This window comes from Anolis carolinensis, chromosome 6 (genome assembly GCF_035594765.1).
Source record: "Anolis carolinensis isolate JA03-04 chromosome 6, rAnoCar3.1.pri, whole genome shotgun sequence".
NCBI classification, from domain to species: Eukaryota; Metazoa; Chordata; class Lepidosauria; order Squamata; family Dactyloidae; genus Anolis; species Anolis carolinensis.
In genome coordinates this window covers 50,268,396-50,292,622 of record NC_085846.1, presented here as the reverse complement: position 1 = coordinate 50,292,622, position 24,227 = coordinate 50,268,396, and the positions used below count along the sequence as shown (strand labels likewise).

Genomic DNA, 24,227 nt, shown 5'->3' with positions numbered 1-24,227 from the left:
TCTCCTCCTCCACCTCCAGCTCCTCCACCTTCAGTCTCCGCCTCCTGCTTCAGTCTGCTCCTCCTCCTCTTCCAAGGAGCAAGAGCAGCTCTCTCCAGGCATTGCCTCCACCCAATCCCCATGGCAGAGGAGGAGGCAGGCAGGAGGCATCTTTTAGGAAGAGGAGGAGGAGGACAGCCCCCCAAAAGGGCTGAAAACCTCCGCCTATATTCGAGTATATACGATAAGTGGCAGTCATACTATATAAAAACAATACAAACTCCAGAATGTTGTGTGGTTTCAATATGACCATACAGCCTAGAAACCACACAACACTCCAGTGATTCCAACCATGAAAGGCTTCGACAATACAAACTCTATTTTAGACAGAATTATTGTTTTCATGGCAATGTTTGAAAATTCCTATGTTATAATATATCTCTTTTGTTCCCTTCTTCTCCTCTTACAGCTTGTGGCCAATGCTATTCTTTTTGTCAGTGTAAATTTGTATGGCGTCTTTGTGAGAATTTTGACAGAAAGGGCACAGAGGAAGGCTTTCCTTCAGGCCAGGAACTGCATAGAAGACAGGCTGAAGCTGGAGGATGAGAATGAAAAACAGGTCAGTTGAAACATGCTCTTGTTTTTGTAAATCACATATTTTTCTTTATCACTATTGTACCCACATAACCTACTGTATTACAGCACAAGAGGCCCATCTATAAGGAGAAACATCAAATTGCAAAATATATTTTAATTTCTGGAGCACACAGTTTTCTTGTTACCAGCAATGAAAAACACAGCAGGTGTGGCTTTTTCGATGCTGAATATCAGCTGCAGGCAATCAAAACACAGACAACATATATTTGTAAGACATTCTGGTTGGCCAATTTATTTATTTACTGTATTTTTATTCCATTTTTCTCCTGATATAGGGACTCAAGGCAGCTAACAACAAACATGACACAATACATGACACAATACAAATTGAAAACAAAGCACATGCATGCAAATATGAGTACAAATTTTAAAAACATAATTAAATCTGTGTGTCATGGAGCATAAAAATTGAAATAATATTAACATACTATAAAAATAAAGTTAAATTTACAATGAAAAATCTACACACACACACACCCCAAACCCACTCACACAGCCTGACCCTCATCCCTCCCTAACTGCTTGATGGCAAAGGTACGTTTTCACCTTGCTGCAAAAGGCAAGCAGGGATGAGGCTTGCCTTTTGCCTCATCTGGGAGCAGCCATTGCGGTGGGACAGAGAGAAGTCCCTCTCTAGAAGCTCGTAGAGTTTTAGCAGGTTCATATAGAGTCATATAGGGGTTAAAACTAGCACTTTGAATTTTACTCAGAAACAGGTTGTGCCAGTGGAGCTGCCAACAAGAATGTCCTTTAGTGTTGTATGGGTAATGTCCTTTAGTGTTTTTACTCACTGTTGTAGTGGGTGTAGTGAGGTCTGCATGGACTAAAAAGTTTCTAAAGTTTCTTGACCTCTTGTGGGCTACCATAGGTGGTTTTTCACAGCCACTAATCTTTTGTATTAAATGCCAGTTTTTGTTGACAATGTTCTTAACTTTGGATGATAGTGGTGTATGTGTAAGTGGCCATATGATGTGATCCTTACTAGGCTTAGTTTGTTCTTGTAGTAGAACACTTCTATTTACCCTTTGAGCTCTTTTGACTGCTGAGTCCACTATTCTTTCAGGATATCCCCTCATCTTCAGTGCCTGTTTGAAGGGGTCTCTGTTGGATTCAAAGTCTTCCTGTAGGTTGGTGTTACATTTTAGTCTTAACAGTTGATTGTATGGTAGGTTAGATTTCAAGGAATGCTGGTGGAAACTGTTGAAATATAATAAGGAGTTTCTGTTGGTGGGTTTGGTGTAGTTTCTGACATAAAGTCTATTTGATTCCCTGAATACACAAACATCTAAAAATGATCTTATTGTGGTCACATGTACTTGTAAATTTCATGTGGTCATGTATAGTATTGATCCATGTTTTGAAGTGTGATGCTGCCATATCAGACCGAAAAATTGTGAAGGTATTGTCAATGTATCTCCCATAATAGATCATGTCGGGGAGATCTAGATTATGTGTTCTATTGTAAATGAATTTTGTCTCAAGGTAGGCAAGAAATTGGTTGGTTACAGAGGGAGCTACTCTACATACTTGTATGTAAAATTGTGTGCCAATTATTTAAAATAATTGTTTTCTAGGACGATATCTAATAGGTCCATCAGAAAATGTGTTGGGGGTGACAATGATCCTCTGGTATCCAATACATCTTTGATAACCTGCCTAGCTTCCTCTAAATGAATATTGGTATGTAATGCTGTAATGTCTAACGTCATGAGTATAATACTTTCAGGTATACCAAGGGATTCTACTGTATTGATGAAATGTCTGGTGTCTTTAAAATACTTGCATCAATCGGAACTGTGTCAACTGTGGCATCTAAGAACTAACTCCAGTCATCTTATCTGCAAAATGATGGCTACAGACCTCCATCTCCTTTGCTGACCATTCTAGCAACTTCTCGACCTTGCTATCCAAGCTGGCCATGACAATCAGGTTGATGTCTCTTCTTCTCTTGGGAGGTTTGCTGCTTTCTTGTTGGCAGATTTGGCTGGCAAACCTTGCTTCTGGCATGCTCTCCTTCCTTCTTTAACAAGTTTTCCCTGACTAGCGAGGGCTACCCACCTCATAAGGATAGTGGGGTTGTCCCAGGACAACACTCATTCCAGAAAATCTGCCTTCAATCAATCCCCCCCCAAATACTAAATTTTATAGGCCTCTTTCCAATCTGGAACATAGGTAACTAATTTTCTGAACTCATGGGGATATTCCAAAACTAATAAGGATCCCTGCTTTGGGTTCTTCAGTTTAGCCTGAGCCTTATCTTGGCAGAAAGGATCTTAGAAGTGAGCCCATAAGGTCGGCATGAAACTGTCCAAATTGTCCAGTTCTGGAGCCCCCATATTATTTAAGATGAGCACCCAGCTCAAAGCTGCTTGTTACAGCTGTGTCAGCCACATGTTGCACCTTACCTTGCTCATCAGGGAAATCTGCTAATCTTGTGAGGAAAAAAGGCAACTTGTCCAAGTCTTCATCAAAAGAAGCTCTCAGTTTCATCTCACCTTGTTTCCTGGGGTCTTTGCCTCTCCTCCCTTCACTGGGGAGATGGTAAAACTAAAATTGAGGGCCCAACGCTGGGTCCTGCTCTCCTATGGCTGCCATCATCTTCCCAGCAACATGGTTAGCTCCTTCAGCTGCTCAGTTTTTTCTATTAACACTTCCACCTGCAGACTCAGTAGAAAAGGGGGCTTGTTATTCCCATTCTATCTGGCATTTGGCTTTTTTTGGTGCTCCTTAACTTCCACAAGGGACCATTTGTATCCCCTCTGGGCAGGTGTAAATGTCCATCAACTCGCTGTTGTCTGGGACACAATAGCCTTCTGCGATGTGGATGCCCCACTAGCCTCTCCAAGTCCAGCTTATTTCCGCTCGCTTTCTGAATATTCAACTGAAAGATCATGGCTTCTTTTTTTTCCTCCTGCATGTTTGCCAAGGTAAAATACTGGAGGAGAAAACTTGGGACTCCTGACAATCTGTCAAAAATGTGCAGCCTAACTGTTTGTTCTCACTGTTTTGCAATAACTATTTTGGCACAAACGGCAAAAGCAACTAAACACTACATTATTGTCAGGACTGAGAAATTGATCATAATAAAAAAATTCATTAAAATCTTGCATTTTGAAATTTGGCCCAGTAAAGTGATCATTGGCTGACATCAGGATAGTGTTCAAATAAACATTAGTTCATTAATCATGCCATTACTTTGCATTGTTCCCATGCTTTTGCCTGTAAAGGTAAAGGTTTCCCCTGACGTTAAGTCCAGTCATGTCTGACTCTGGGGGTTGGTGCTCATCTCAATTTCTAGCCAAAGAGCTGGCGTTGTCCGTAGACACCTCCAAGGTCATGTGGCCGGCATGACTGCATTGAGCGCCATTACCTTCCCGCCGGAGCGGTACCTATTGATCTACTTACATTGGCATGTTTTGGAACTGCTAGGTTGGCAGAAGCTGGAGCTAACAGCAGCTGCTCCCGGGGTTTGAACCTGGGACCTTTGGTCTGCAAGTTCAGCAGCTCAGTGTTCTAACACACTTTGCCACTGGGGCTTTTGCCTGAGAGTGCCTAATTTCCTAGCTCTTATCAGTTCTGTTGAAAAAACAGTCTTTTATTGTTTTCTCACATTGACAAGCCCTCTTATTCACATGGACAGATGTCTGGATAAATGATCTGCCTCCAAAGCCCGATATATTCCTGAACACAACAGTTTTATGCCCCATGTTGACATTTATGGCAGGACTTCTTTGATGGTGTGGTTGTATAGCTGCCACGGTTTGAAATTAGCGTTATATAATCAGTGTAGATGAGCCCAACATTATCATGTCACCTCTTAACCTTCTCTTCATAGTAAACACACCCAGCTCCCTAAACCAGTCCTTAAAGGACAGGTTCTAGGGACATCTCCTGTTTTCCAGGAATTCTCAAAGACATTTGCAGGTGGTTCTGAGATTACCTCTATCTGTTTTTAATCTATTCCTTGCTAAATTTCTCCTATTACAACATCATCTCCATTTCGCCCAGCTTAAACACTATTTTCCTTTTGGGAGAAGACTGTGGTAGAGAACGTGTTGAGTAGTTTTGAGTCTTCTTATGGAGAGATAAAGTGGGGTATTAATAATAATAATAGTAGTAGTAGTAGTAGTAATAATAATAATAATAATAATAATAATAATAATAATAATAAAAGGCCACCCTGCTGGGATCTGCATGCATCATTCGAAAATACATCACACAGTCCTAGACACTTGGGAAGTGTTCGGCTTGTGATTTTGTGATATGAAATCCAGCATATCTATCTTGTTTGCTGTGTCAAAATAATAATAATAATTCTTCCTTTTCTCTGTCCCCTGTTAGCATTTCACCATTTTCTCCATGCAGTAGTCATACCACTTCTTTTTGCTATAGACACACACACAAATCTCTTTTTATTGTTTTTAATCTTTCTAGAAAGTCTGAGTTCATTCTTTTGTTTAGCTTTCTGACTTCCTCTATTTGTCTGAATTCTTCTTTGGTGAATTCTCCCTTTTATATTTCTTGTACATGTTCCTTTTTAATATTAGTTCAGTTTGTAGCTCTCTTGATCAGATTTATCATGCATTTTCCAGAAACTTTTTCCTAGTTTCCATAAAGTACAGCCTATTTGTAGCTTGTGATCCTTCATCTAAAAACAAAGATCATGGTTTCAGAAGCTCAAACTCTTCTGTTGATAACATTTGTGTAGCAAGTCATTTATTTGCAGGATCTTTCTATACTATGAGAGAAATGTAAGCTTGGTAGCTGATTGGAAGAGCATATCTTGGTTTCAGCAACAGTTTTGGTAAGAATGCTCACAATATTCTTGTAGAAAAGCTGGTGAGATGCAGGTTAGGCAGTGCAATTGTCAGGTGAATATGTAACTAAATCCAAATGGTAACCACCAAAGATTCTCCATCTTCCTGGAAAGGGGTCCTGAGTGGGATGTCACAGAATTCTCTACTGCGCACTGTTACTCATTATCTTTATAAATGTCTTGGATGGTAGAATAGATACCCTGTTTCTTCCAAAAGAAGATCTACCCTGAAAATAAGACCTATCATGGTTTTTCAGCATTTCTGAGGATGCTCGAAATATAAGTACTATTTCAAAAATAAGCCATAGACATAGTTCATTCAAAAAGTCAATTTGGAAAAATAAGACTGCCCCTGAAAACAAGCCCTAACACATCTTTTGGAGCAAAAATTAATACACGACCCTGTCTTATTTTGGGGAAAACAGGGTAGCATGCTTATCCAACTAGCAGATGACATCAGAGTAGATCTAGGACCTTATCAGATGCAGTCTTCTCTGTGTCTTCTCCTCGTCTCTGCACATTGCCAAAACAGAGTCCCATGATGCAGGGTAACTCTGTGGGGGGTTCTGTTTCAGCAACATACAGAAATGGAGCCCAGAATGCCTTTGGAGGAGTCCGATGTTACCCAACTCCTCATTGAAGAAAATGAAGTGAGAAAGGACAGGGAAAGGACAGGAAACCACGTGGGATGGGAAGCCAGCCCAGAAGATAGAGAAAGACAGTAGGGAACAAAGGGGGGTGGTTCCCTCCATTTCCCCCCTCTTTTCCCCTGCCTGTCTGATCATGTTCCTACTTATTTAGCCAGTATAAGAAATGTCTGATTTTGAGGAGAAGGTTGTCCATATTCTGAATTTGATGAAATGCTTATTACCAAGTCTAGGAAAGTGACACATGAGGCCAAGCAATATTAGAGGTGTGTTATGATGGAAAATATGATGATGATAATTATTTAAAGCTATTAAAACAGAAAAACATTCAAGTTAGAAGAGGCTTCAGCAGGTTACTTTTGTCTAGGTCTACAGGAAAGTGCATGAGACTATCAGATTGCTGGGCTTAAAGCATTTTGCAGTCAATTTCATGCCATGCATTGTCTAGCTATTGTATTTTGGAGATAGCTTGAAGCTGCATTAAATGGCCAGTGTAGATGGGGCCCAGATTGCGGTTATTGCCAGAAATGGCAGGCATTATATGTATCATATATTTATAGGTTGTACAATTCTAATACTTCACACTGTTTTCCCATTTGCTGAAACAGATTGCAAGCAGTGCCCAAATTACGAACAAGATGGGTTCTGTGGATTTGGTCTTAAGTTAAATTTGTATGTAAGTTGGAACAGGTATATTTTAAGTGGAACTCTATATATAGATAATGATATAGGATAGCATAGGAAAGGGCTAGCACCCTTATGGTGTTTCTTCTGCTCTCTGTGCCCCTGTTCAGATTTCATTTTACTGTCTGTCCCTCTGATAATTGGATTTTGAAAAAAAATGGCTTGTTGTGGAAACAAGGACTGTTGATAAAACTTCAATTGGGACACCTTTTCCCCGTGATAACTCTTTCAAGAGTGAATTTCCTTTCTGATGGGTAGATTTCTCTCACTTCCTATTGTCTTGGTCCTGTTGTTAACTAAGAGTGTATTGCCCTATTCCTAGTTTCTCAACCTTCACATAAGAAAAACCTTAGGTATGATCTTCTTCTAAAAACAAAAGCCATTAATCAACTCAAACAAGATATGCCTGTGTTCCTAGCTAACCTGGGTTTTGCTGGGTCATTTCCACCAAGCAATTACATTTTCTAACAGTTTTCTCATATACTCCAATTCCCTTGGAGGAAAGTGACAACTCATAGAAGCAGAAAGACCAGAAATCATTCTACGAGTATGGACTACCAAATCAATTCAAAGTGCTTTCCAGCATCAGTGAAGGTGCACAACATCAGAAAGTGCAACAGTGCTTGTCCTCAGAGAATGTGCAGGTGCCCCTGGAAGCCCCTGCCAAACCTCCAAGAAACAGATTGTGGTGCTAGGGGACTCCATGCTGAAGGCACAGAAGCAATAGCTGGCTGGCATGATTGAATGAGTTGGGAGATGTCTCATCTCCCTGGAGTAAATCTGTGATGTAACTGAGAGGCTAACGTTTGTCAAACCTACCTCTTCTTTTGGTCCAAAGACACTGCAAGGCATAGCCTTCAGGAGATTACAAGGTTATGGCTAGTAAATTGAAGGACCTTGACAGGCCATCATTTCCTCTATCCTCCCAGTTAAAGGACATGGCCATGATCAAAAATACTAAAAGATAAACAATTTATGATGGATGGGTTTTTGTTTTTTGTTTTTTAAAGTGAGATATTGGAGACACAATTTCAAACTTTCCCATGAGGAGAAACAATTATGGAAAGCATGCATTATGGAGAAACACATGTATGCACATAGGACATGGTTCAACATGGTTGGGTTGGGTTAAGGTGGCCTTAAGGTTACCTCAGATCAGCCCGATGTGGCATGTATCTGCCATAGGTCTGATCTACAGCTACACCAACGAAAATGCTCATTCTACATGTGCCACAACTAAATAGATCATCTTCAGTGACCCATTGAATCAGACTCAGAACAATGCAATGCACTCGTCACTGCAAGACTATACAACTGTTTCTACTTTTTTGTTTATGGAATTTATTTCTCTAGAGGATTGTAAACGGACACTATATGGCCATCTGTTGGGAGTGTTTGTTGTGTGTTCCTGCATGGCTGGACTGGATAGCCCTTGTGGTTTCTGCTATAGGAAGTAAGAAACATTTTCCCTACCTATCCTAGTCTAAGCTTAGACATTTGGTATTTAGCGTGTACTCTTCCAGAAAATGCTTCAGCTGTACTCCTGGGAGTTGTAGTTTTGCAAGGTTTTTAAGCTGATCTTCAAAAGAGCCTCACCAAACTTTTCCAGGATTCCACAGGATTGAACCATGGCAATTAAAGTGGTGTCAAACTGCATTAATTTTGTAGTGCAGACACACCATTGGAGTGATTTGGGAGCATTCACAGCTAGACTTGGCCAAGAAAACCAAATAGGCTGGTTTAGTTTGAGGTTATGTTACAGGTACTACCTCTTTTGGCCCCTGTTATGCAGCTTTAGTGTGCTGATTTAGTGTGTCTATTCCATGTAGAAGAGGAGGTATCTGCTTTGGGTGGTTATTGAGTGTTTTCCTTGAGTATTTTGGGTGGTTATTGAGCATTCCAGCTAGCTACTGAATTGATCCCATTTAAAGTACTCAGATATTTATGTCTCTCTCTCTCTGTATTCTTTGTTCAGAGAGAGTAGAATATTTAACTGGCATAGGAGAAATTCCAGCTTTCAGCAGTGAGAAGTTCTTTTGTAAAAAAAGAAAAGAAAAGAAAATATGGTGAAATAACCATTGTGTACCAAATTTGGAAACAGCAAAATTATCTAGTATGTTGTACTTATAGCATAGTTTTTTCTTTGTGTACTCTGTAAATGCACACTAGTGGAGATATGTGCGCCTGTGAAGGCTCCAATGGAAAATCTTCCATTGCGACTTTTGCCGCCTTGTTATATGCTTTCAAGTTTTTGCTAAATATGCACTTTTGCTCCACCCATAACCTTCTACTACCTCTTACTTGTGTGGTCTTGTATACCTACATGTTTACTTGGGTCTCTTAGTATGACCCCCTGTTATTTTCACTGTTGCTGTCCTATATGTGCCTTAATAAAACATATGTTTGGACACTTCAGTTTTTGTCAGTTTGCTATGTCCCACCAACCTGGACTTTAGCTTGCCAGTCTCCACTAGTGTGCATTCACAGAGTACACGAAGAAAAACGACAGGTTGCTTACCTGTAACCGTGTTTCTTCGAGTGTTACTCTGTGAATTCACACAATCCTGCCCTTCTTCCCCTCTGGCAAACCTGTCCCTTTCTCATTGCCTTTGCCATGTAACAACTGGGGCGCGTGCGCCCAGGGCCGTCTTTTATGCCCTATGGGGAGAGGGGTAGGGTTACCGCCAAAATTTAAAAGATTCAGCTTGGAAGATTTTCTGATGGAGCCTGTGCAGGCGCAGATATCTCCACTAGTGTGAATTCACAGAGTAACACTTGAAGAAACATGGTTACAGATAAGTAACCTTGTCCATTTGTTACCTGGAGGTATTTTCAGCATGGAAGATAAACTTCATTAATAAGCAGCTAATTTAAGGTTGGGTAAAAAAACTAAAGAGATCTAGCTCATTTTAATAACCTACCTTGGTAGGTACAACAAAAGACACACTGATTAAGTTCCCAAGTTGCAAACACAAAAGAGAGCAATTGATATTCTTTCACATATAAATGTTAGGGATAAGGTATTATTAATAGCATTAAGATGGTAATGGTTATAAAGGGCAATTATCTGCTCTTGCAGTTTTCTACGCTGTGCCTTACTACATAGTGCTATTTATTATACAGAAGAATCCAGAGATTGAGACTATAACTTAGAAAGGCATTAAAAGCTGGGCCCTAGTATTGCTTCTGGAAGGCAAAAAATCACAAGGCTAATCCATTTCAGCACTTACAGCAGGAAAATACCATCTGTGTATGCAGTACTTGCGGATAAGTGTCTTTCAGTCCACATGCAAGATAAATAGGATAATAATGGGGGGGGGGTTATGGCAAACTACGCTGAAACATATTTTTTAAAATTCACCTTTATTGAGCATTTGTGTTTCATTTACACATCGTGATATCACTTTTGATATAATAAACTGTGATACTAAAAGATATTTTAAAAATTAAAAATATTTAAAATTTAGTTTTCTCCTCTCCCTTCAAAGACTTGTTAGGTGCATCATTATGTGTTGCCCCATTTATCATAGTATACATAAGATCACACCATCTATCTTCTACTTGCATTTGTTTCTTATTCTTCAAACTCCACAAGTAACTTCACAGTTTCTTTCATTTGATAAAAGTTATAAAATGTTCCCAGTTCTTTGAAAAGGTGTCTATTGATTCTTCTTTACCAATAATCTCATAGTCAAGTATAATAAAATAGAAAGGAGTTAATGATGGATAGGATTTTTCAAGCAGGAGGAATTGAAACTAATAGCAAGTATCCTTAGGGATAAAGTAAGAAAAACTTTTTTGGTTATGTCCACTGCATGCAGGTGATGGCAAAATGCCAACAGTGGACAAAGAAGAGACAATTACTCAATACCTTTTTACCTTCCATCAAAAGGTAAACAGTTCTGAAGTTGGAAATAATGGAGCGGATGATGTAGTAGGGAAAATGTAGCACAGATTAGGAAAAGAGACTAATCTATAGGAATTCAGATTTCCAGGACAGGATGAACTACATCCAAGGATCTTAAAGAAGTTAGCAGAGTTAGTTAGCAGAGTGAACCCAAAGGGTGTTTAGCAATGTCTCTTCAACCCAGAAAGAAGTGACTCAATATGGCATTCTGAAGTAACTAGTGGGTACCACAGGGTTCTGTTCTGGGCTTTGTGTTATTTAATACCCTTTTCAATGATTGGATGATGGCATGCTTATCAAATTTGCAAATGGGACCAAATTGATAAGCGTAGCTAATACTTCAGAAGACAGGATCAGAATCCAAAATGACTTTAACAGACCAGAGAACTGGGCCAAGACTAACAATAAATGTCAACAGTAAAAAAAATGTATAGTTTTAGGCAGAAAAGATGAAATGCATAAATATAGAATGGATGACACCTGGCTTGAAAACAGTGCATGTGGAAGGGATCTAGGAATCTTAGTAGACCACAAATTGAACATGAGTCAACAATATGATGCAGCTAGAAATGCCAATTTGATTCTAGGCTGCATCAATAGGAATATAGTGTCCAGATCAAGGAAAGTAATAGTCCCACTCTATTTAGTATTGCCAGACCTCCGCTGAAATTATGTGTCCATTTCTATGCACCACAATTCAAGAAAAATACTGACAAGCTTGAGTGTGTCCAAAGAAGAGTAACCAAAATGGAAACCAAGCCCTGTGAGAAACAGCTTAGGGAGCTGGGTATGTTTAGCTCAAAGAAGAGAAGGTTAAGAGGGAACACAATAGTCACATTTAAATATTTGAAAAGATGTCATATTGAGGAGGGGGCAAGATTGTTTCAGTTGTTCTAGAAACCAAGACACAGAGCAAGTTGGAAAAGAGATTCCATCTAAACATTGGGAAAAACTTCCTGTTGGTAAGAACTATCCAGCAGTGGAATATGCTGCCTCTGAACATGGTGGAGTCCCTTTCTCCAGAGATTTTGAAGCAGAAGCTGGGTGGCCATCTGTTGGTAGTGCTTTGACTGTGTGCTCTTGCATGGCAGGGAGTAGGACTGCATGACCATTGTGGTCTCTTCCAACTCTGTAATTCTATGATTCTATGAAAGATGATTGTTCATTTCTGCTATTTCTAGCTTTTTACAATCCAGTTTTCTCAAAGGTAAGTCCACTCCCACTTTTGAGCATAGAGAATTCTTGCTGCTAGAATTACATAGTGTAATATTTTATTATTCACCTTTTTTGTCTATTCATTCAATCTCAGTAAGAACATGGTTGGTTGAACTGAAACATATCTTGACAAATTTTCATAGTTCCAGGTGGCACATATTAAGATCTGAATTGAAACCAATAGTAAATATCTGAACAGTTAATGTCTGCAGTACTCATGATAAAATTATATTATACATACTTCAGGCTTCCTTCAAAGCTCAAAGATTATCTATAAATGTCAATGTGAAATGAACATTTAAAATCCCTAGGAGAAAGCTTCAGATTCCTAGCAAACAGCACCAGGAAGACTCTGTGCTTTAGCCTGAGCTTTATTATTTTTTTAAAAAAAACATTTTAAATTGGAATTCCTTGCTAAATTAAGCTGACACGACTGCAGATTGATAGCTGTATAGAAGAGAAGGCATTGCCACATATCTATCTCATGATTAACATCTGTGTATTTGTCTTGATTTTTAGGAGCGACTTTTGATGAGCCTTTTGCCCAGGAATGTTGCCATGGAAATGAAGGAAGATTTTCTGAAGCCACCAGAAAGGATTTTCCATAAGATTTACATTCAGAGGCATGACAATGTTAGGTAGGAGTATTGAAAGGGCTAAATGTAAAGTTAAAAGGTCAAAAGATGACATTTTTTAATTTAATGGATGCAAGTGGAAATGACGTAAAAGTATTTTGACAAACAGGGTGGTTGTATGTTTTCCGGGTTGTATGGCCATGTTCCAGAAGTATTCTCTCCTGACATTTCGCCCACATCTATGGCAGGCATCTTCAGAGGTTGTGAGGTACTTCTTCAAAAGATACAAGTCCCAACATCATCTTGTCACATCGGAGACCTTAAAACATGCATTGTAGTGCCTTGCAAATTGACCCCCAAAGTGGATCCCAAGTATCACTTGGAACAGAAGCCATCATTAGGCCATTCAAAAGCAAAAGCACCAACTTTTCTGTAGCCGCAAACTGTATCTTGATCTCAACTATATCTCTTTTCCCTCATTTGGGAAGTCCAGAAAACACACAACACGCAAATCAGAATTGTATTCGCATATTATTATGAATCTTATTTCAAGGCATACAAATGATCCCTACATCTCCATAAGGCAATCAAATTAGCACTTCTTTTAACTTTGTTGACAGTGATGTACACCACTTGAACATTAATGCACACTTCTGTTTTCTGTATTTAGTATTGATCTTAACATAATAAATACTGTATTTCATTGCATAATAGTCATCATCAGATAATAGTCACACATTCCTTGTGGGAAGTCAAAATTGGAATGTTGCTCTTCCCTGAATAAAAATACCACCCTTAATTCATTCAATCGTGCCTGTCTTCCCTCTTTCTTTTTGCCTCTGATGTGTGGGTGAGCGAAACTTCACCTGCTGGCATGGCTGCTCTCTTGACTGTCCCCTTTGTAGTTTGGAGAGAAGAGGCTAGCAAGCAGGTGAAGTCACCCACCCAGCAGCCTCTCCCTTCTGAGTTAAAGAGAGAAAATGCCCATGAACATATGATATTTTTGTAGCATTTGCCCATCTCCAGTCTGATGGGGCTTCTAATATTCTCCAAAGATACTCAAAGATTATTGCTGGTCACTCTGAAATTACTTCTGCAATTTTTAATACCCTGGATGCAGTTCCTCTGGCCCTGGAGATTTAGCTTAGCCAGGTTCCTACAACCTATTCTGTACTGCATTTTCTTTACTGCATCACCTCTTCCATTTTTTCCAGGGTAAACACTATTTTCCTTTTGGGAGAAGACTGAGGCAAATAAGGTGTTGAGTAGTTCTGCCTTTTCTCTGTCCCCTGTTACCACTTTGCATCACCTGTATGCAGTGCCCCTACCATTCCGTATTGTTCTTTTTGCTATGGACATAACACAAAAAAGCCCCTTTTATTGTTTTCAATCTCCCTAGCAAGCCTGAACCCATCCTGTGCTTTGGCTTTTCTAACTTTCTATATACGTGTTAACTATTTGTTTAAATTTTTCTTTGGAGGGCTTTTGGGGAGGGGGGTAAGTGTCCTTGCGGTTTTCTGGGCTAATTTAACCTGGAAAATCTTGGGGCTGCTGTCTGGACTGCAGTCCAGACAGCAGAAGTAGCGGATTTATCCCATGCCTTCCTGGAAGGCACGGAATAAACCCACTATCAAATTAATTCACCGCAAACCAGGGTTTTCCTGGTTTGTGGTCAATTAATTTGTGTTTTCCAAAAAATGTCATCTAGACAGCCCCCTTTTTGTTGCGGGAAGTCCCACATTAAAGGGGCTGACTGGATGGGCCTTCAGTCAGTAAATGAGTCCAAGGGGCCAATACTAAAATAGCCTAAACTTCTGAGAGACGCTGCTCCTTCATCTCCCTCTAAATTCAGAGGGAGATGATTGGGTGCAGCTCACTGCCAGTTCCTCCCACCTCTCACTCTTTTCTCCCTTCTTTCACAGAATAATCACAAGACTGGCATATTGCTTCTTTTTCTTTCATTTTTTAAACTTTAAATCTCTCAACCTGTATTTCACCCTAATAACAGTTCTAAAGCCACTCTTTGGATTTATTTTATTTCTAGTCACTTTTGTATTTCACAATTCAGGAAAAGGAGTCTGATCACTTTCTTTAGCAAATAGCAGTATCCTAAAGGCACCAGATCTCCCATGAAGCTAAGCAGCATGGGTACCACATGCTATAGGCTCTATTTCGAAGGCATAATTTGGCAAAACCAATACAGTTTGTGCAAAAATTGTACTGTTTATAAAAGAAGGATAAGAGAGGGTGCCAGCAGGTATGTACTAACACATTATTAAAACTATCCTAGATAGTTTCCTTCATAGCAAGAGAAAGAGAGATGGAAAGTAAGAGGGGGGCTGTGTTAAATTTGTGATTGGTTGGAATGGAAGCTAGACTGTCACAGCAAAACTTTCCATGTTCCTGCTCACTACCCATTATAAATTAAAGACATGACACAGGCAATTTTCCGCACACAGCCACTATGCTCCCGCTTTGGTCTCCAGAAAGAAAATTCTTTGCATTCTCCTTGTAGAAGAAGTTATGGGAGAAGGAGGAGAAGACTGTGTAACTCCCTGAAAAGAGGGCAGGACAGAGAGGGTGGCAGTTCTTGCCTCTCTTTTGCAATGGGGACGGGGCAGCAACTAAAGACCAACTAACTCTCCTGGGTTCAAGGGTGGGTGAGGGGTTGCTTAAATCCAAGGGCCACCCTCCTTCACTTTTCTCACTGTCTGTGAGGCATCATGGAAACAGTTGTGGCAGCAGAGATAGTGGAGAAGGATGAGGCGGTGCCATGCCCTGCCTTGAAAGTAGTGGCTGGGAAGCAATGAGCTTCAGGAGGATGACAAGGAATGTCCTGAGGCACCTGAAAGACCCCCTTCCCTACTGTCATCAGTGGCCTTGCTCCAAGCACACAAAGGAAGCCTGGCCAAGAGGCCAGAGAAGAGCCCAAGGCAGCTTCCCCTTGGACTTGGTCACTGGGTGGAGGTGAAACAAGGCTGTGAAGGCATGTAACTAATTGTACAAAAGAACTGGGGTAAGAACAACGGCTGGATAAAATGACTTCTGTGGGACTACAATTCGCAGTCAGCCTCTTTGGGCCACCCAAAGTCTTTTGGGGGAGTTGCATGTGGCCCATGGGCTGTATGTTCTGCAGATCTGTTTTAAAGCTTAATTCTTGGCCTGTTCCTTTAGTACCAGCCCTCTCCGTGTTATATAGTAGCACAAAAGTATCTCAGAAAAATTATCCAAATTTTTCAATTGAGTGATATGGTGGAGGTTTATCTGAGGCAAATTATGGACTCTGCACCATCTCTCCCTCTAGAACTTATGATGAGAGAAACAGAGTACTCCCCATCCAGAACAATATCAGATGCCACAACATATGACACAAATATGGCACAAAATGATAGCCATCACATCACTGTGGTGTGCTATCATAAAAGTAAAATGTATGCAGTATCTGTTTCTTTCATTATTCTGCTCCTATGTAAACAATGAAGACTGCAATGTAAGTCAAGCTGGCTGCATTTGTGGTCTTACTTAAATTTCACCAAGAATTGTCTACAAAAATATGGTGGGATATGAAGACCTTTCAATCACTTACAAAATGTGTGTGTCTCCTTCCTTTTCTTTACAGCATATTGTTTGCAGATATTGTTGGGTTTACCAGCTTGGCATCTCAATGTACAGCTCAAGAATTAGTAAAGCTTCTGAATGAACTCTTTGGAAAGTTTGATGAATTAGCAACTGTAAGCATTTTTCTGATTTTAAAATTTAATTCCATTTTATTTGTGATTTATAATCCTTTGTGGGCATGTGTGATGGATTATGTAAATCTGAGATGTGGAAAGGATTGTTTGTTAATCCTTTTTGCTATTATAAGCTTCAAATATAAGAATCATAGACTAAGAAGAAACCACAAGAGCCATATAGTCCAACCCCCTGCCATGCAGGAACACCCAATCAAAGCACTCCTGACAGATGGCCATCCTGCCTCTGCTTAAAAAACCCCAGAGAAGAAGATTGTACTACACACAAGGGAAGCATATTGCACTGTTCAACAGCTCTTACCATCAGGAGGCTCTTTCTAACGTTTAGTTTAAATTCCTTGTTCTGTGTTTTGGTCTCTAGGGCAAAAGAAAACAAGCTTTCTCTATCTTCAATATGGCATATTTTTAAATATTTAACCATTGCTATTATCATAATCCACACCTCCCAACATGAAAGACTAATTACTTAGCAGCTCAGTGTTTTTCCTTATGGATACCCACTTACTCTGCAGCACAGTACTGACAGGTCAGACTGGACCATTGGATCATACCCCACTCATGCTGATCGAACAGTGCAAAAGAAAATCATGGAGACAGATCACAAGTCTTCTTCCTAGGCAAAGAGTAACAGATACAATTAAAAGATCAGTGGTCGCACAATACATTTAGTCTGTATGGGGACTACAGTCCCATTTAACAATTAATTGAATTACACAGGACAAATTCCCTCTTCATACCCCTTTTCTCATCAAAATAACCTTGACAGCTTCTGGCTTTAGTTTTTACTCCCTCTACCATAAATTTGACAGCACACGATAAACAATTCCAAACTGATGAAAGAATGTGGTATACCCATTATCCCAGATATAAAAGCAAGTGCAAGCATAATTAAGAGCATGAAAAGACTTGTTTTCCCAAACACAATTATACAAGGCAAATATAAGCACCTCAAAAGATAAAAGCAAAGCAAGGCAGGACCCATGATGCTGACATTCTGAGCCCTTAAACACATCCTACCCCCCACCCCCAGCCTATACATGCAATGCAAAACCATATAATATCTGCATCAGGGAAACTAGGAGCTGACTTTTCAGGATAGTGGGCATGAAATCTTTTTCCACTTTGTGAAATATTGTCATTTACTTTTGTACAATTCAGAATCCGGTATCTCAGAAAGTTCAAAATATTAGTTTGTAACAGGTGTATGTATGGGGGTGATCCCACTGCTGGTTTTAGCAGGCCAAAATGAAACGCAGGATAAAGATATTTATAGGTTTTTTGATTAAAGGTTCTGTGGTTAGTTCATTCAGAAATATCCTAATAACAAAGCACTTTACATATTTCAGAGCAAGTTTTATTAACTGTTGTTGACTTTTCAAAAACTTAATAGACCCTGCTTCTCGTCAGCATATTTTTATAAATGTCTTTGGCATAAAATGTCTTTGGCAAGGCCTGACTGCACTAACTTTGCATAACTTAATGCTGACACAATGTGAGGCTAGATGTGCCAATTCTGCCAAATGGCACGGGGTCAGACTTGTTGACCCTGTGTTTTTGGCAGTGGCTTGAGCTCTCTCATCCATATACAGTTTCAAATGGGGAATGTTTCTGGTGCACTGAATTATTGTATGTCGTTTCTGCAAATGAAGCAAGTTTAACTAGTCATCCTGTTGTGAGTTCACATAACAACATAGACATTGCTCCAATATCTGATTAACCATTTCTGTCCATCTGTCTGAGGGCGGTTGGTGATGCTCGTTGTTTGCTTAATCCTCCATAGACTCAAAATTCCTTTCCAAATTTGAGAGGTGAATTGAATACCTCTATCTGCAATTATTTTTATAGGAACCCATTGTAACTAAGATATGTGATGTATGAACAGTTTATCAACTGTTGGCCTGTAAATATCAAATTACTTGTAATTGCTCAGAGAACAAGTCAATAATACCCAAATTATAATTTTTCCTTGACTTGTGGGTAAGTCCACTGTAAAATCCATGCTGATATGTTGATATGAGGGGGGGAACAGTACTAGTCGGAGATACTAGTCTGTTCTTAAGAAGCCTCAGCTCAGCCCATGCCCACTGGTATTTAGAGATCTCACAGCTGTGAGAACTGATGGTATGTTTCAAATTAATCAAATACCTGATAAGATCAGGACTTTATGGTAAGATCTAGGTCTTACCAGGTGTGGACTCTGTGAGGATTGGACCTGGGAACCATGTCACGCCATTTCCAGGCCCAAGCCGCGCAGGCATCTTGGTTTTTCGGGCTCCTGGAGCCCAAAAGACAAAGAGGGAACCCACCCCTTCCCCTCAAGTTCCAAATTTCTTCATAAAGGTAAAGTAAAAAGCACCTGGCTGACATAAGTTCCCTCCTCACCTCTTTCTGGCCCCAATTCTCTAGGAGACTGGGGGGAGAGCGAGGTGGGATTCCCCCCCCCCCCCCGTCTCCTTCTACGTCATTTCCTCGCACCAAAAGGACACGTGGAGGGAATTTATGGTGGCCAGATACATTTTACTTAACTTTTATGGGGAAATTTGGGGTTTTGGGGGGGTGGCTAGATGCCACCACCCCTCTCCACCAGGAAAGCCCAGTTTTTGAGGGAGCAGTGGGGACTGAAATCCACACCAAAGCAGAACTTGCTCTAGCGAAGATTTTAGTTCTGTCTGGCAGCACCCTTAAATTGTCTTCATTTAAAAGGACGTGGAGGTCTCTCCTTCAGCTTCCCTTTTTGCTGAACTGGAAGAGGATGAGCTGTTTATCAGGCTGAACTGTTGAAGGAGGAGTCAGGGTGCTTCCAGATAGGATTAAATTCTGCACCGGCGGGTTTGTTCTGAATTAATTCGGTTTTACCAGAGACGTTGTTTGAACTCCTCCACTGAAACTGAGACAGGTCCCAGGATATGGGCCTGTCTGGATGAGCCCTCAGTTGCTTAAGTCAGTTTTGTCTTGTGGAGGCATGACAAGTGGCATGTTTGGTGATATGTGCCAATCCATTTCCTTTTGATGAGCTCAGGGCAAATGAGATAGTGATGACAGACAGCCCATGTGGACAGAGGATTGGTCTGTACTGGACCCAGCCTTGCTGTCCACACTGCTTTGGCATTTTGTCAAAACTCCAGGATATTCCTGGGCTTTCATTGGCACAGTTTACCCTGCCATGAGGACTGGAAGTCCCTGGGCATGAAACCATCCAGGAACGTTCCTGGGCTTGGCATCCAGGAACAAGTTACCAAGCCCATAGTAACCTAAAATAATACATATAAATCAACAACATACCAACAAAAAGGGGGATCACACATGAATTCCAACATTCCACTCAATGGTTATAAGTACTATCAAACCTTACTTTCTATTAATTAACTGTTGACTATGTTACTACTTATTTTTAACTATTGCTGTTTTTCAAAGCCAATGATACCTACTTCTGCAACTACCAGTATCTTCTCATTTATCATAATAGATAATGGTCTATCTTAGTACATAATAAATTGTATTTCCTATAAAATAGTTGTTCTTTATTCGTTCAGTCGCTTCTGACTCTTGGTGACCTCATGGACCAGCCCATGCCAGAGCTTCCTGTTGGCCATCGCCACTCCTAGTTCCTTCAAGGTCAAGCCAGTAACTTCAAGGATACCATCCATCCATCTTGCCCTTGGTTGGCCTCTCTTCCTTTTTCCTTCCATTTTCCCCAGTATCATAATCTTTTCCAACCTTTTCTGTCTTCTCATTATGTGGCCAAAGTACTTCATCTTTGCCTCTAATATCCTTCCCTCCAGTGAGCAGCCGGGCATTATTTCCTGGAGTATGGACTGGTTGGATCTTCTTGCGGTCCAAGGTAAAATTATCCAACATTATTATTATAAAATTCACACTTTTTATAAACTACTCATAAAGTTATTTCCTTATAATCACTATTATAATTATTAATAATTCTAGCCTTCGCTTTCTCTTGTTATAAGACCATCAAATTATTATCATTTTTTTCATTATTAATATATTTATAAGAGAAAAAGTACTAATCATTAAAGCAATAACATCTTATCATAATTACATTTCCTCATAGCCACAAGCCGTATATATTAGCTTAATACCATAATCTATCCATCTATGTTTTATATTTCCTCCCAAACTTTTAATACCAGATGGACATCATAACATTGAATCCTCCCAAATTGATAATCCAGTCAACCTAACATCTTCTTACTGTACCATAACCCTCTTCTTCAATTTTCTTTATCCCATCAACCTTTTGTAATCCTTACTACATTTCTGATGCCCAGATGACAGCTTCTCCTCTCTAATAGTATTTTAGTACAGTAAACTATGTTTTTCTTTGCAAAGTTGCTTGAAGAACCTTCCAGTATTGTTATTTATCTTCTTTTTTGTGATGAAATGTTTTCTCAGGCTCTTGTACAACTTTTCAATCTCCCCTCCTTTATTAGCACCACCAGAAATTTTAATGATGGTCATCTGGGGCTGCCATTTAATTGCTGTTATTGCTTCAGTTTTAATGTGGCTGTCAACTTTATGACTTCTCTTAAAATCAGCTCTTATCTGGTTTAGTTCAAGTCTAAACAAACTGAGTCTGAAAGAATCTCTTGCTTCCTATCCATCTCCTTGACTGATTGATGCAGAAATGCACTTCTTTCTATATACATTTTGACAGCTGCCAATATGGTATCAAGAAGAAAATAGGCGGCCAACTGAAATGCAATTTTCTTTTCTACCAGAGGATGTCACTGTCTCTTCTCAATGTCAAACTGGCTAACAATAGAAAAAATGTATGATTCTTCTCCATTTGGCTGTCTCCCATCAGTAGATAACACTTCCTTTCACGCATTTATATAACTATTTAAGTCTTGGAAACAATCTATTTTAGTTAATGTTTTTCACTTAGATTCTTATACTGCATACTGTCCTTATTTAGTTAATCCATACAAATCTCTTAAATGTATGTGTTGCTTGTCATGGAACCAGGTAATAAGGAACAACTACTGAATACCCCTCTTCTACATAAAATCCTTCTCTACTTTTCACTAGAAACACTCTATTTGATTTGGTGGGCCATACATTGCATTTGTGATGTAACTGAATGTTTGCTTTGCTCTCCTGTGACTTTGAAATTAATTTATGCCATTCAGCATCAGTTTGCCAGGCCTTATGCAGGAAATCAGATAACTGGCCAAAAAACTCAGGTCATATTTCCATGGAGTGTCAGTAGAGTGTTACCATCACTCTACTGACAGTAAAAATGTAGGATCTCAGACTGAGACATTAGTCCTGAAATAACTTTGATATGATATATTTGTTTATGTCAAGTTATTTGTATCTTGCCTTTCAGGATCAGGATACTAATTTTTCACAAGTGATTGATAACAGATAAGATAATGAAACAATAATAAAATCAGAATGAATTTGAAAATATAATAACATGAAGCTCTGACCAAAAACAACTCCCCCCCCCAAAAAAAAACAAAAAAAAAACAAAAACCAAACCAGCAGAAAATTGAAAGAAATCTCTTGTCTCCAAAAACTGTCAGGGACTAAAGGTATCGCATACATGTGCTCTATCCTAAAAAATCATACTACATTTCAATAAAAGGGAAACAGAAGGAAGAAGCAGAGAAATGTGAAGTAAAGAGAACTGGATGGGCGTGTACAAGGGCAGCGGACAGAATAGTTTTGTCTCTTCCCACTTGTAAGTAAATATATATGAGCAAGCTCTAAATTCCAATAGGAATTGAACTTGAAAGTATTAAGCTAAAGGCTGCACAAAGGAGATTGCTTGTTATAACTAGAAAACTATTCTCAGATAATACATTGCATGCAGAATTATACATATATTGGCACAGTAAAATTTCTTCTCCCCCACCTTCACCCTTTTTTTTTTTTTACCTAAAGGAAAACCATTGCAGGAGGATCAAAATCCTAGGAGATTGTTACTACTGTGTATCAGGACTAACCCAGCCCAAAACAGATCATGCTCACTGCTGTGTTGAAATGGGATTGGACATGATTGACACTATCACGTAAGTTCTTTATGTGGTTGCATGCTTCATAGGAAACAGAATTACATTTTTCACACAACAGCTGTGTAATCAACTGTCTTCTAACATTGTGACCCTTTGAGCATTTCTTTCTCACTTAGTTTATGTTTTAATAGAGCTTTTCCAATCCATTTACAATCACCTCTCTAAGATGACCTTGTAGATAAGGGCAAGGAAGAAAGTACTGAAGAAATTGAAGGATCCTTTCATTATCATTGAAGCCACCGGTGGTGCAGTAAGTTAAACCACTGAGCTGCTGAACTTTCTGACCAAAAGGTTACCGGTTTGAATCCGGGGAACGGAGTGAGCTCTCACTGTTAGCCCCAGCTTCTGCCAACCTAGCAGTTCGAAAACATGCAAATGTGAATAGATCGGTATCACTTCTGTGGGAAGGTAATGGCGCTCCATGGATTCATGCTGGCCACATGACCTAAGAGATATCTATGGACAACGCCAGCTCTTTGGCTTAGAAATGGAGATGAGCACCAACCCCCAGAGTCAGACACAACTGGACGTAATGTCAGGGGATACCTTTACCTTTACTTCATTATCATAGCACTCCACTTGGTGCTCCTTTGTGGGGAAGTGTTGACCAGTCATTGTTGCCACCCTTTTCCACCCAGACATTTAAAAATGCAGAAGAAGTGCCATTTCAGTGAGAGTAATGCCTCTTTTAGGTTCTCTTGGAATGAACTAAGCAGCACTCTTCTGTCATCACTCAGAGAAGGGAACAGTTCATTTTTATATATGAGTTAATACTGTACATGGGGTTGCCTTTGAAGACTATTCGGAAGCTTCAATTAGTCCAACGAGCAGCAGTCAGAGTGCTCACCAGAGCGGCATACAGGGAGCCTACCACCTCCCTGTTACTTCAGCTCCATTGGCTGGCAGTTTGCTAACGAGCACAATTCAAACTGCTGGCTTTAGCCTATAAAGCTCTAAATCATTCTGGCCCACCTTACTTTTCCGAACATTGGGGGAGGCTCTGCTTTCAATCCCACCACCCTCACAAGCATGACTGGTGAGGACGAGATACAGGGCCTTCTCAGTGGTGGCCCCTTGTCTGTGGAACTCCCTCCCTAATGAAATCAGGTTGGCTCCCTCCCTCCTGTCCTTTCGGGAAAAACTTAAAATTTGGTTGTAGGACCAGGCATTTGAGCAGCAGACGCAGCGATAATAGTAAAAGCGATTTTGTGACTGACAATGGATAGACCCTTGACTATGACTTGAATTGTACAATTTTTAAATGAATGTTTTATAATGTTTTAATTTGTTTTTGATTGTAATTGTTTATAAATGTTGTGTTTTTGGCATCTAATGATTGCCGGATATGAAGCCACCCTGAGTCCCCCTCCCCCGGGGGGTTGAGCAGGATGGGATACAAATGTATGAAATAAAATAAATAACAGTAATTAGTACCCATAAGGGCTGTTCTGATTCTCCTCTAACTGGTCCACCACTTGCTTGGGCCTTCTTCTTCACTGCTGCCACTCCTCCAACCTGTGCTGATGCTTGCCACTTTTCCCTGTCTTCTTTCTACCACCATTTCTGTCCTCTTCTTCTATTCTCTTCTGTGTGTCCTGCTGGGCTGGCATACATAAGGAAACTGCTGAATGAATGCTACCGCAGAAGCTTCCATACACCACACCCACCCAAGTGCTCTGTCAGCTGCTGAGGTCAGATCCACCAGTCAATGAGGTCATACCATTGCCTTTGAGCTCATTAGCTAGCAATTCTCACATTCACCACAACCAGCTGTAGTGCATAAACCCTTGGAAAGGAGACCACATGGCATGCTGGCTCTGGTCTGCCTCGATTGCAGTAGGGTTGAACAGTAAGTTGTACGGTCTAATTTACAGGAAGAAAATAGCATTTTATGTATGGAAAATAAACACCTCATGCAAGATTGCTAAGAATAAGTCCTAAATTCTAACTAATTTTT

The 24,227-nt window shown here is 39.9% G+C and overlaps 1 protein-coding gene across 1 annotated transcript in view; it reads left to right on the top strand.

Annotated features, from left to right (window-relative positions):
* adcy1 (adenylate cyclase 1) overlaps positions 1 to 24,227 on the top strand; it is a 173,113-nt gene that overhangs the window by 80,539 nt on the left and 68,347 nt on the right. Inside the window, exons 2-5 of the mRNA XM_003222294.3 lie at positions 449 to 598; positions 12,425 to 12,543; positions 16,100 to 16,211; positions 22,140 to 22,267. Coding sequence (XP_003222342.3) covers positions 449 to 598; positions 12,425 to 12,543; positions 16,100 to 16,211; positions 22,140 to 22,267 — 509 coding nt within the window. The remainder of the gene's footprint in view (positions 1 to 448; positions 599 to 12,424; positions 12,544 to 16,099; positions 16,212 to 22,139; positions 22,268 to 24,227) is intronic.